The sequence below is a fragment of the Phycomyces blakesleeanus genome (genome assembly GCF_001638985.1).
Source record: "Phycomyces blakesleeanus NRRL 1555(-) unplaced genomic scaffold PHYBLscaffold_8, whole genome shotgun sequence".
Classification (NCBI taxonomy): domain Eukaryota; kingdom Fungi; phylum Mucoromycota; class Mucoromycetes; order Mucorales; family Phycomycetaceae; genus Phycomyces; species Phycomyces blakesleeanus.
In genome coordinates this window covers 346769-360000 of record NW_017265141.1, presented here as the reverse complement: position 1 = coordinate 360000, position 13232 = coordinate 346769, and the positions used below count along the sequence as shown (strand labels likewise).

Below are 13232 nucleotides of genomic sequence, written 5' to 3'. Positions count from 1 at the left end.
ATATTGACTATAAAATTGCGAGCATCTTTAATTGATGCATATTCCCGCCTCCCTTCGAGCGCAACTTTCGGTATGAGTATCTAAAAAGGAATTATAATATATATATATATTTAAAAAAAAAGTTGTGCCAAATATTCGTTTTTTCATTTTTTTTTTCATATATTATATTAATAATTTGTTTTGCTCATACCAATTCTCCATTAACAATTATTGAGCGAACACCATTCTTGGCTGCTTTGTCACGCTTTTTGCGCTTTGCAGAGGGGATGGCTACAAATTCTGTTTTCGGTTCTGTATTACATTGCTTGTCATTAACTACCAAACTTCTTGAACGATTAACAAGTAGCATGCGAAAGATCATTACCATCCTTCTCAAGCTCTAAGCCAGCTCTTTTTAATGGAAGAATTGTCTCATTGTTCAACATTGTTTCTTGAACTTGGCCACTCATTCTGTGGAAATAGTTTGCAGGAACTCAAGAGAAAAAAAAGGGGTGAGGAGGACTCCCAAGTCACTTTTTGACTGGCTTTTTTTTTCTCTTTCTCTGTTTAACACAGCTTTATAATATCTATTTGTTTTGTTTGTTTCAATATATATATTTAAGAAGAAAAAAAGGTTCACGCGTTCTTTAAATCTCCAAGTTGTTTTGTAACTAGTAGAAATATACAATTGCTTCAGAATCTCAGAGTGACCAGGTCATTGTCTGCAGTTTGTATACAAGGTTTTCTTTTTATTAACATTATTTTGGTCACATTAAAAGCAACAAAATATCATGCAAAGTGAGAAGAAAAAGTATTTATCATGTACTTTGCCTTTTAATATGACCTTATACTATCAATTGATGTATAAAATAACAAATACATCTGAGTATATTGCCTAGAATAAATACGCCATTAAATCCCAAGAGGCACTCAATAAAATGAATGAGTCGAGATGATCCACGGAAAGGATAGTCTCCAAGGATCACAATTTGAGCCAATAAATCAAAATATACTTAAAACGCTTTAATAGATCTTGATTTGTATTATCCTTTATACAAGTCCTAGTTTTTAAGGATAAGCAATATTATCAAGCTTTTTCTTTTAAATGCATATTTACAGCATTTGGCATGACAAGCAATAAAGAGAAGAAGAAGAGAGAGACAAAAAAAAGGGGGGTGGGAGGATTTAGGATAGGAAAAGAAGCTTTTATTTGTAGCATTCATTGACTTTTAAGTAATCTAATTTCTTTGCTAGAATATCAAGTAAAGGAACATTATGACCAAGAAAAATAGTCAAGGAGTAGAGAAATTGCTTTTTTTTAAACAAATAATTAAGAACAAATGAAGCTTGTCATAGCTTAAGATCTTACCTATTACCATTACAAAGTATTCTTATATATTAATAAATACGTTTCAAACCACTTCTAGGGATGAAAGCTGCTCTCTCAAGATAAAATAATCTAAATATGGATATTAAATTACATATATCATTTGGTTAATCAGAAGAACATTAATTGCTTGATGTATCTGATTGGATAGTGGTGCAGCCAAGTAGAAGGATGTAAATTCCTGTCATGTTTCATACGGAAAAGCGATGCGAAACCACAACGTGCCTAGACATATTTATTTAACTGGAAGTAAATAGAGAAAATTGGTCAATTTCTTTATAGATGGTATCAGAACACAAATAAAATTTGCATGACAGGAGAAGTCTTGGTGCAGGTTGATTTAAAGGCAGGCCTGTGGGAATATCCTCATAGGTCATCCTGAATCAGATCGTGCCAGAATGAGGATTTTTACTGATACCAGAAAAGTTTATGCCATGTTCCAAAATAATACTGATAGTAATTGAAGTAATTTGGGAGGAAAACATGATGCTGTAAAAAGGCAATTGCTTTATTATGTATGCTGTAGTGGTGAAACTCAATATACCTGTGATATTGCCTAGATTTGAAAAAAAAAACATATCGTATATTGTATATGGGATATACTCCACAAAAGCTAAATTATTGCTCTACAAGTATATTTCTACTTTCCTTAACCCTTTAGAAACCTTGGCCTACTTTGGTTATATACATTGCTGGTGTAATTACTACCGATCTGTCTATTGGTAGTCTTCTTATTTTCTTGTAATATCGTATGTGGCCATATCAGTTAATATTCGACTCTATGTCAAGCTTACTCTAGACGATTTTCCTAATATCTAAAATCTATAAGTTAACCGGATACTGGCCTTGACTCCAACTCGTCTAATATGACCAAAGACTGTTTCTAAAACTAAATAAATTGGTATATAATGGTATAATGGTATATATATTTCTTATATATTTTGTATATAAAAGTTCTTTACATTACAAAAATAAAAATAAATTAATGCCAAGCAGAATCCTTGACCTTGGTATGCTGTTTATCTTCTTTACACTTCTCTTCTTTTTTCTTTTCAGTATGATGCTTTTCTTCCTTCTTCTTATCTTCCTTGCACTTCTCTTCTTTCTTCTTTTCAGTATGATGCTTCTCTTCCTTCTTTTTTTCTTCCTTGCACTTTTCATCATTCTTCTTCTTCTCGACCAGGTGCTTATCATCCTTCTTCTTATCATCCTTCTTCTTATCATCCTTCTTCTTATCATCCTTGCACTTCTCATCAGACTTCTTCTTCTCGGTGTGGTGTTTGTCTTCCTTCTTCTTCTTCTTCTCCTCCTCCTTGCATTTATCTTCTTTTTTCTTTTCTTCCTTCTTCTTATCAGCATGAAGCTTCTCTTCTTTCTTTTTTTCTTCCTTGCATTTATCTTCTTTCTTCTTCTCTTCTTTGCATTTATCTTCTTTCTTTTTATCTTCTTTCTTCTTTTCATCTTTGCATTTTTCGGCCTTCTCTTTTTCTCTGCGTTCAAATTTGACCTTCTCATCTAGCTGTTCATTTCTTGTGCGGGCAGCAGAATCGGCATGATTCTTTCCAGTGTTCTCAATGCTATCTACCTGCCAATTTGTGTGTGCGTTTTGGCTTTGCTCTGAGTGTTGGCTCTGTTCTGAGTGCTGGCTTTGTTCGGTATTTTGAGATTGTTTTTGAACTTGTTGTTGAATTTGTTGGTTTTCTTGCTCATTTAACTGTTTCTCGAGCTTCTCTGCGGCCTGCTTACTGACAACAAGGGAATCAGTTTCAGATTGGAGAAACTCTTCTGGAGCTTTAAAAGGCTTGTTTTCAATGCTCTGAGCATTTTCATTATGCTTTCTTTCTTGTTCTTTTTTCTCATCGTAGTGCTCCTTGGCCTCATATGCTCCCCAGGAGCCAAGTCCAATAGCGGTAGCACCAATAAGAGCAGCACCTCCGTATTTCTATAAGCGAGTTTTATAAATACTATGATTGTAATCGGTTTTTTTTATTCCACTTACCATCCAATCACGATGTTTATTCTCTTGGTTAACGGAGCTGGCTTCGTCTCCTTCAATAATTATCTGTTCATGCGATTGAATAGGAGGAGCGGCACCAGTGTCATTGCTACCAAAGGTCTTTTGACCTGAACTTTGGGAGAGATAAGTTTCTGACCTCTGCTCTGTGCGACTTGTTCCTTCAAGACGGCTTTGTTGAGAATACTCGGAGTGTTCCGAATATTCTGTGCGTGTGGTCTCCTAAAGAGTGCTTTTAATACACCATGCATTGGGGTTGTGTTTGATCTAATTACTTACACTAAATTCAAGCTTTACTTGGACTTGTCCAATAGATTTTCCCTCTTCGGATACCATTTCAACCCATTGTTCATGAGATCCACTGCTAAATACACTGTCGAGGTTGACTTGGCCTCTTCCAATGGCCCCGGCCAAACGCGAGTCTTCGTTGACCAGCTCGACAGTCAATGTAGATTGACCTTCAGGAACTTGGCTTTTATAGAATGGTCAGATTATATGCCCGCAGGAACATTTTGACATTTGATTTACACTCACCATTTCAATGTTTCGTCCCAAGAAGGGGTTTGACTTTCGACTGCTCGGGTACGCTTTTTCTCTGTAGGCTGGACATAGCATCCGATGAATGGCTTGACGTCTATGAATGTTCTAAAGTTAATGTTTTTGCTTTTTATTTTATTTGTTTTTTTTTGTCATTTTATTGACTTGCCTGACACACATGTCTCAGAAAGACCGCGGACGGTGACTGAAAGAACGATTAGAGATTAACATAAAAACATATTAATAGATGCAAGAATCAATGAGCTTACGAGCTGTTACTTTGAGGTTTCCACAAGGCATTATTGTTAAATGAAGAGAATTTAATGAAAAGGCAATTGACGCGCCAGAAATAGGCCCTTTTATACAACATTCGCGTGAAAGTTGGGTATACCGTTGGGTTGGGTCCTTTATTTTAGATTATTTGAAACAGGTGTCTAACCAAATATTATGTCCTAAACTTGTATTTGGACTATTTTAATATAGTTTTAGGTCATTACATATTAAAAGCTTTGGCTCTTATAATATATCGGATCCTTCCGTTCTCGATAATACAGAATTCTCTAAGAATACCAATATAATGACGAGTGCCTTATGTCTTTTGCTGGTTAAAAAAAAAGCAACTAGCTGTGTATGTTACCCGGCTTTAACCAAGTGAACATTCATTCTAGTTTTGAGCTCCTATTGGATGGCAGATGTAAAGCACCCCAGGCCCCCTGTTTACTCACGGACAATAGGCAAAGGTATCTTGTATTCCGACGTCATAAGATTGAATGGAATGGATCTATACATAGCAAGCTCTCATGCGTATTTTTTTTGGTCATTTGCCTCCGCTTATTCCAATCAAGTCAATGTCTTTCAACTCAATTTTGACGCGCCTGCCGTCAGAGCGTGAGATAAGCAAACAGTGTTTGATAGCTTCCACTATATAACCCGTGTTACACCACACAGATGCTGCCTTCTTCGATTCAAGAATTACATTACACGAAATATTTAGCTCTCGATCTTTAATCGCATGGGACAATGCTTGTATGCTTGTGCGGATTATTTGCAAAGGAGCTAGATGACAACTGACCTATCAGAGCAGAACTACCCGCACCTGTCTATCAAATTATTTGTTGCCGCCACAATTTCCATTTCGATTGTCTTGGCCTTTTATTCCATTTTGTGTGCAGTTTATAGAACCGATGGACATGCACTGGTGAGACAAAACATTTTCTAGCTTCTACAAAGTAAACTACACTATTAAGCTATCAAGTAATTTTTTCTACATATTAAACCTGTCATTATATATTCAATAAAGCAAGTGCAAATCTAGTACCTTGTTAAAGAGTTACAGACTGATAAACCTCATCTTTATAAACCTGATCATCAAACCACTTTTTTTTGTTTGACGCGCGTTAAACCACAAGGTGTTAGTGTAGCCTAAATTTGGTTGGTTCATACGCCGTACAATCGAAATGGTACATAAAAAAGAATATTCTTTCCAAAAAGCATTTGTCTCTTTTCTTTATCCAACCTAATTATGTCAAACTACAACCAAGACTACCAAGGCGAGTCCAACAGCTACCGCGGAGGAGAAGCTAACAGCTATCGCGGAGGAGAGGCCAACAGCTACAGAGGTATATATTAAATACATATTTTTTTCATATTATACACACATTGACATGGCTTTTCTTTATTAGGCTCCCAGCAGCAGAATGATAACTCTTATAACAATGGTTATGGCAGCTATGGTGCCCCTCCCAGCTCTGGTTACCAGCAGCAGCAGCAGCACTCCAACAACGGCTATAGCCAACAGGAGTCTAACTATAACAGCAACAGCAACGATGGTTATGGCAGCTATGGCGCTCCTCCTCAGCAAAACAATGATTCTTACGGTCAACAATCCCGTCCCTCTGCTGGTAGCCACCATGCCTCTTTCAATGATAGAGACGCTGCAAACTACGCTGCCAAGTATGCCGATGATGGTGAGGACCAGGAGGTGTTCTCGTCTGTTCTCTCGAATATCTCGTCCAAGCAAAATCTCCATCAGTCCGCAGCTCAGCCCCAAGAGCTCCAGAATGCCCAGCAATCTCACCAGCAGTTTTATGGTAACAACGATGGAAACCAGAGAAGTGCTTCTCCCACAGATATGGGTACTGCTGCCGCTGTTCAGGCATTGGAAAACCATGAGAGAAGCGGCAGTGGTGGCGGAATGAACGACATGATTGGTATGGCTATGGCCGAAGCTACCAAGCTTTTCTCAAAGTCAGGTGGAACCAATGCCAGCAGCAATGATGGCGGCAAGGCTCAGGTGCTCCAGCAGGCTGCAATGATGGCTGTTAAGCTCTACATGGCTAAGCAGGCTCAGGGTGCTGCCAGTGGTGGTGCCAGCGGAGGTGGAAGTGGTATTTCTAGCATGCTTGGTATGTTGATGGGTGCAGCAGGTGGACAGCAGTCTCAGCAGTCTCAGCAGTCCAGCGGTGGTGGATTGGGTAGCATGGTAAGCTCTTTCATGGGCGGAGGTGGCGGACAGCAGCAGCAGCAGCAACAACAACACCAACAGCAGCAGTCGAGCGGTAATGGTCTGGGTAATATGGTCAGTTCTTTGATGGGTGGTAGCCACAGCAATACTCAGCAGCAGCCCCAACAGCAACAGCAACAGCAGCAGCAGCAGCAATCTTCCGGTGGTAAAATGGCCGCCAGTTTGATTTCCAAGTTCTTTTAAACAAAAAAAAAGATCTCACTATTATAGGTGCTATAATCTATAATATTCACTTGTATATTGTAAACTCTATTAAATAACAAAAGGCAATGATTCTTTTCTTTATTATTCATCGATCTTATCTGCCATACTTCCTCTCTTCCAAAAGAGAAGGATCTTTTTCTACAATAAGTGATCTAAGCCATTTGATTTCCTGTTCAAGACCTTTCACACGAGACTCTAGCTCTTCTGTTTTTTTAGTCATCTCTGTTGTCTGTTGTTCTAGCTCATGTTCTCTCATTTTCTTCTTCATTCTAAACCGAGCCGATGCTGCAGTATTTCTTTTGCGCTTATCCTCCACTGCAATTACTTTTTCCACTGGGTTTTGTTTAACAGGTTCCTTGCGCTTCTTTGGAACAGAGACAGAACAATCTAAAACACTTGGCTGAGATGACGCAGGATAAATACGTGGCAGAAGAGTTGGAAGATTTCGTGTGGCTGGTTGAGTTGATTGAGCTGGTTGAGCTGGAGGCAAAAGACTAATGTGTTGAACATGATCTATAGCCAATTGTTAACAAGCTATCATTGGATTTATCTACATGATAATTACTCATGTCATTTAGATCAACCAGACAATCGAAAACATCAAACGTTGGTTGCTTAATTGCATCTTCGAGCATAGATGGGCCTGGAGTATCAAACGTGAACTGGGCATTGGCCCAGAAAGAGAGCTCTTCTGATAAAGTCTCTTCCGAGATTGGAGGCAGGTCATCGCCTAGCAGGTTGAGCTGCGAAATGTACGACATCCTTGCACTCTCGAAAGGGAAATGAGGTTGGGTTGTTTATTTGTTTGTCTTTGAGACTGATGTAAAATTGAGATAATTATTTTTTTTTAATTGTTTATTTTATTTATTTAATTGACAATCAGAAACAGGAAAAAGTGATTATATACAAGATAGAGAAAGAGAAAATAAAAGAAATATATATCTATAAATATATTTATATTTATATTTATATATGGATGCGTGTGTGTGTGTATGTATGTATATATTATATCATAGTCGTGCTCCTTCAATTCAAAAGATCATTATTTGTGGCTATCCTTAAGCTGCTTTTTGGTCTCTTCCTGGAGCTCCTTTACGGGCTTATCTGGGCTGTGTTCTGCCTTGATCTATTTGCAAATAAATGATTTATAAACATACAACAAGTGGCGGATAGATTTCGAGTTATAATGTTAACTTACAGCTGCCTCACTGACAGAAGCCAGTTTTTCGTTCCATTCTTTGTTCTTCGAGTTAAGAGTCTTATTCTTCTCTTCTTCAAGAATCTTGGGATCATTGTCGGACATATGGCTAGTGGCTCTCATTGACTGCTGGCTAACGATACGAGAAACCCTGACAGCAGGACGAGTAAAAGTAGTGGTGATCAAGTGCTTGGAGGACATCATGGTTGTAAAGTAAAGTAGAGTAAAGTAAAGTAGTGTAATGTAATAAGAGTAACGAGGTTGATTTTCACATTTCTGTACAGATACTTATAGGGCATTTGATCTTTAGCCTTGACATAATCCAAACGTCATTGATAATGGCAACAGCCATTTCCCCTCTGTGGTATGTCGGAGAAAGTACAGGCATTAATACAAATACTCCAAGCGTATACTTGTTTTTTTTTTTTATTATTAACTGGATAAAGTGTTTTATTCAAGCGCCGTTTAGGCTATGTTATTCGGCTAAGACGATCTTGCTTCCTAAGTTGATCTGCGTCATAGCTATTCACGCCTACACGTCTTTAAAAAGTTGGAAGCGGTGATAGGCCTGAGCGTATTTGGTCCGGATATTGAAAATGAGAGGGTGTCCTGGTCTTGACTGTCTTTTTGTCCTCGTCAAGCCAAAAATTTTTCCTTTCCTCTTCATCCCACAACCATGGACATGAGACCACAGACAATTGCCTTGACAGCCGCCGCAACATTGGCCGCCCTCAGTATTGGCTATATGGTCTACTTTGACTACAGCCGCAGAAGCGATCCCGACTTCAAAAAGAAATTGAGTCAGTAAATGAAAAAAAAATGAAAAAATGCATATTCCACACTTCAAGCGTCCCTAAGTAAGTATCCCCCACACACAGGACGCGACAGAAAGATGGCTGCCAAGGCTGCCAAAGAGTCCGAGGAGAGCTCCAAGATGGGAAGAGTTGAGTTGATTGAACAAGTCATTATTGCCGCTGCCCAGGAGAACTATCCTACTACTCCCGAGGAGAAGGAGCAGTATTTTATGTCCCAGGTGGCTGCTGGTGAAGCTCTCTGTGCACAGGGTAAGATACAGATTGCTTTTATTTTTATTATTATTGTTATCATTATTTATTTGTAACCCATGTATAAAATACTTGGCTGTGAGCTCACACTATATATTTTTAGGCGAGCCTTTCTATAATGAGGCAATTCTGCCATTTTACAAGGCATTGAAGGTCTATCCCGCTCCTATGGAGCTTATTATGATTTACCAAAAGACACTTCCTCCCCCTGTCTTTGAGAACATTGCAAACATCATGGCTATTGAGGTAAATAAATTTAACGCTCAGCAGTAAATATCTTCTTTCTCTAAACTGTTTTACAGCAACAAGCCGCTGCCCCTGAGGAGTTCAAGACCGAAACAGTAGAGATCGAGATTGATAACTAGAAGAAGAAAAACAGACGCAAGAGAAAGAAGAAGAAAAAAAAAAGACAGTAAAAATGCTCCATAGACATAATAATTCGTATTCCTTCCCTCCCGCCCAAAATTTTGCCCATTATATTTACACTCACCCACCCACCCACTCACCCACTCACCCACTCACCCACTCACGTACTTACTTATTTACTTGCTCACTCACTTACGTACACACTTATTCAAGTCCATACTTATGTGATTGAGTCTGATATCTCTTCAAAATACAATGATTATAACAAAGTAAAGGCAAAATCGAACTTTTAAGTTCAAACAACCAATCCTTGTTTATTTGTAACAAAGCCGAAACCATATGAAATGCGCAAATACCCTGATTAATGGTTTTCTGTCAGAGATTATGCAGCTAAATGTCAGACATATTCAACATAAATCATCTGATATTTATAATTTATTGGTATAACAATAATAACAAAAACACACCTAAAGGACGTAAATACAATAGTAGGTTACAGATTAACTTCTTGTTGGCTCTTCATATAGCTAGCTTAAAGTGTGTGTATATGTTTGCACGCGTGCTTTTGAAATAATAGCACAATCTTTGTGAAAAACATAATGTGAGGATTTATCTCTAGTATGAATATAAAAAAAAGCTTATTTAAATATATCTACTTTAACGTTCACTGAATTAAACCAATTATCAACCCTCAAAATGTTATATAGTTGTGGTTAGTATGAATCAATTACAAAAAGCATCATAAACCTTTTGATTTGACATTCTTAGATTTCCCACACGTGACTGACAAAATTCAACCGCAATTAGATTATTGTGTCGGTCAATAGATACAAGGAAAAATTGTCTGTGCAGTGTAGGATCCCAAATTTTTATACCCTTCGTCTACAGAAAACCACTATAAACCCACTCCTCTTTTAAATACAAGAATTCTGCTAGTAGTATAGAGAGATTGGAGCTTTTCTGGGTATATAGAGTTTCTCTGGGGAATCGATTTGCCATTGATTTTATTTTAAATTTTTACCCATATTTTAAAAATTGTACACTTGGTCTATTGTAGTACACTATACTTCTTTACTCCCAATAAGTAACATTAAAGAAAAAACTCAACGCATTTCTCCCTTTTAATTTTACATACAAGCCAAGCAAACCTTTAATAAGACTAGGATGGCTTGAAAAGTTGAATACTATTTAATACTTAAATAAACACTATTAATTATTAATTATAAGGTAACATCATAGATTTCATAGGTTTTAATATTTATGCTTATTCACTTTTAAATATTACAAAGGAAGATATTTACTTAAATTGCTTTATATAACTACATATTATACTATTTTCTCACTCAAAAAATAGTAATAATTAAACGTATTTTTCTCTTGTAAACCCGTAAATTTTTTTCATAGGCATTCTATAGACTATCATTAGAATACAAAATATGACCATGATAGCTTAGCATTCGTAATTCAACATTTGAGTTAACTAAACTTCTGCATATTGCCTAGCATACATATCCAGTGTGTGGTTAAGGAGGACATTATTTATACAAACAGCCACGGTGCTTTATAAAATTCCGTTTAGACCTTTATTCTTAGTCTTTTACACACGTAGAGCAATTTTCGCCTATATTCATATCTAATAATTGCTGTTTTTACAGCGATATCACACCAATGCTATAAGCAGTATTGCTCAGCTACTTTATTATTACATATAGCTATCATGCTTTTAGCCATTCTTATATCTACTATAACGTGAATTAGATAAAACTTACTATACCCGCACAAGTTAATTCGCTAATAACTTTCTTAGATATTGGATAATGAATAAACCATAATAATTTCTTTTTTTTTTCTGTACCTTTCAAAAACAATCCCGTTAAATAAAACAGATTATTGTTTTATTGAAAAGCGTATTATTTATTATAAACGTAAACTGAAAGCAAAAGTTTTTTTTTTATAGATTTTACATAATTTAGGAACTCTGCTTATAACATAGAGATCGTTAGTATTACCACAAGCATATACTCCCGGAAAATACTTATCCCAAGCTCTCTATAAAGCTTTAGTAGTTTGTTTCTGGGTGTGCTTAATACAATAGCCCTGTACTAGAAAATAATCAAAGCAATATACTTATTAACAAGTTTATTTTGTTAATAATTATATATGCAATCCAGGACTTTTCGTTAAGTTCGTTATCTTGGAAACTAAACACGTAGTTATGTTCACCCGTTTTTGTTTGCTTTTGATGAAATGAGTCAATTTTTTTTTAAATTATTAGTTGATAAAAAATGCGATTTACAGAATATTCAGGAAAGATAAAGACATTGGCTGTCATAAGAATAGCATTCCTAAATTATTACAGACTATGTTTCTCTAAATTTATTTATTAAGCTGGTATACTACGTGTAATTCCTTATCCTCAAGTTTGAAAATTACTTTATTATTATTATATCAATATTCCAAGAAAACAAACGAAAAGTGTCAATTGTCGGTTGATATACAAGCATTTAATTTATGATATCAGATATAATACGTTTAGCATTAGAAAGTCAAATAACTACCCCGTCTTCAACATTTATAAAAGTACTCCTAGGAAATTTACTTGGGTTTCCATTTTCGAACGATTAAAGACGTACTTAACATATACAAGAAAACTCAAGAAAGTAAATATATAACTTTAAATGCTTTTCTGCAAACCACGGTCAAATTAAATGAGTAATTTTTTTTTTAAAAAAAAAGTAAAATACAGTACAGTGCAGGCAGTGTTTTATTTTGTGATAGCAATATTATTCTACTTATCCCAGCTATATAAATAAATTGAGAGCTGAATATATATAAGTGATATTTCGATTTACTAATATACAATGTCAACATATTTTTAATATGGTTTAAGAAACCCTCCAAAGAAATAGACTAGGGACTTGAAGAAATTGAAGTACCATAGCAACTTTTGGTGTATTATGGTTAATAGCACACACATTGACTGCTATAGATATCTTTTCACATTCAAGTCATGTCACTCTAACTACATTAAAATATAACGTGTGAGATTAGAAAGTCATTTCTTCTTATTAATATTGAAGTATATCTAATTGTTTCTAGTATGAAAATTATAGAATAGTCTTAGAAATTACAAACCAATAAGCTATTGTCTTCATTTCATAATATCTACAATATCAGTTAAATAGTCCTTCATTTTGTACAATTACATGACTAACCACGCATTGACTCGATATATCTCTTATAATTGTATATTTTCTTTGGTGCCGCCCATTCTAACCACAGTAAATTCTTAACTGTTGGATGGTTAATTGATGACATACTCTCCAGATATATCTTTTTTTTCTTATGGTGTACTATATGATTTTTGTATGTAATCATCCATAGATTTATAGGTTACCTCAAAACAGTATGTATGTACATGTACGTGTGAGTAAGTGAATGTGAGAATATGTGTGTGAATGTACTATTTATTTAGAATTTTGTGTAAATACCCTATCAGCAGGAACTTATCCTACCCTTTAATATTTTGAAAGCAGCTTATATATTTATTTTAAACCTTATCGTATACAGTTCAAGAATATGCTCTTCTCTATCAAGTGATAAGGTCTATCATTGATTTGTAACTAGCCTTAATGATACTTTTGATCACTATCTCCAACGTACGCTTAAGATCTTCTTCTTTTTCTTTCTATATAGATATATTTTAATTTGTTATGAGTAGTATTGCTGTTTAGGCTTGAAATGGCACCTTTATTTTATTTGGGATTTAATTTGCCCTTTTCATTTTATGCAAGCTCCTCAATACAAGCTTACTTGCAAGTAAACAAAAAAAATGGTGTGGACAAACAGAAACCAATTGTATCACCTAATATATAAGGTGGCTTGATTAGAAAACTTAATTTTCCAGGCTTGTCTCTTGTAGGCCAGATTTTGGGTATTCATGAGAATCAATATGAGAT

The 13232-nt window shown here is 35.8% G+C and overlaps 5 protein-coding genes across 5 annotated transcripts in view; 2 read left to right on the top strand and 3 right to left on the bottom strand.

Moving 5' to 3' along the window:
* PHYBLDRAFT_144087 (hypothetical protein) overlaps positions 1-449 on the bottom strand; it is a gene marked incomplete at both ends in the record, with an annotated part of 2471 nt that extends 2022 nt beyond the window's left edge. Inside the window, 3 exons of the mRNA XM_018431139.1 lie at positions 1-80; positions 191-291; positions 365-449. The exon at positions 1-80 is cut by the window's left edge and continues 362 nt beyond it. Of these exons, the coding sequence (XP_018292755.1) occupies positions 1-80; positions 191-291; positions 365-449 (266 nt within the window). The remainder of the gene's footprint in view (positions 81-190; positions 292-364) is intronic.
* A 4990-nt stretch (positions 450-5439) lies between these two features.
* PHYBLDRAFT_158493 (hypothetical protein) lies at positions 5440-6785 on the top strand (the record flags this gene model as incomplete). Its single annotated transcript, XM_018433797.1, has 2 exons — positions 5440-5536; positions 5600-6785. 2 exons carry the CDS (start codon positions 5440-5442, stop codon positions 6622-6624), a joined length of 1122 nt encoding a protein of 373 aa, XP_018292754.1. The 3' UTR covers positions 6625-6785.
* Positions 6786-7687: 902 nt separating this feature from the next.
* Positions 7688-8044, bottom strand: PHYBLDRAFT_144083 (hypothetical protein; the record flags this gene model as incomplete). Its single annotated transcript, XM_018431138.1, has 2 exons — positions 7688-7771; positions 7844-8044. The coding sequence occupies 2 exons, from the start codon at positions 8042-8044 to the stop codon at positions 7688-7690; spliced, it is 285 nt and encodes a 94-aa protein (XP_018292753.1).
* A 475-nt stretch (positions 8045-8519) lies between these two features.
* Positions 8520-9272, top strand: PHYBLDRAFT_61235 (hypothetical protein; the record flags this gene model as incomplete). The annotated part of the gene is made up of 4 exons (XM_018440775.1): positions 8520-8643; positions 8692-8907; positions 9011-9153; positions 9210-9272. 4 exons carry the CDS (start codon positions 8520-8522, stop codon positions 9270-9272), a joined length of 546 nt encoding a protein of 181 aa, XP_018292752.1.
* Positions 9273-9996: 724 nt separating this feature from the next.
* Positions 9997-11913, bottom strand: PHYBLDRAFT_61236 (hypothetical protein; the record flags this gene model as incomplete). The annotated part of the gene is made up of 7 exons (XM_018440776.1): positions 9997-10155; positions 10405-10457; positions 10875-10944; positions 11043-11075; positions 11283-11375; positions 11570-11618; positions 11873-11913. 7 exons carry the CDS (start codon positions 11911-11913, stop codon positions 9997-9999), a joined length of 498 nt encoding a protein of 165 aa, XP_018292751.1.
* Positions 11914-13232: the final 1319 nt, after the last annotated feature.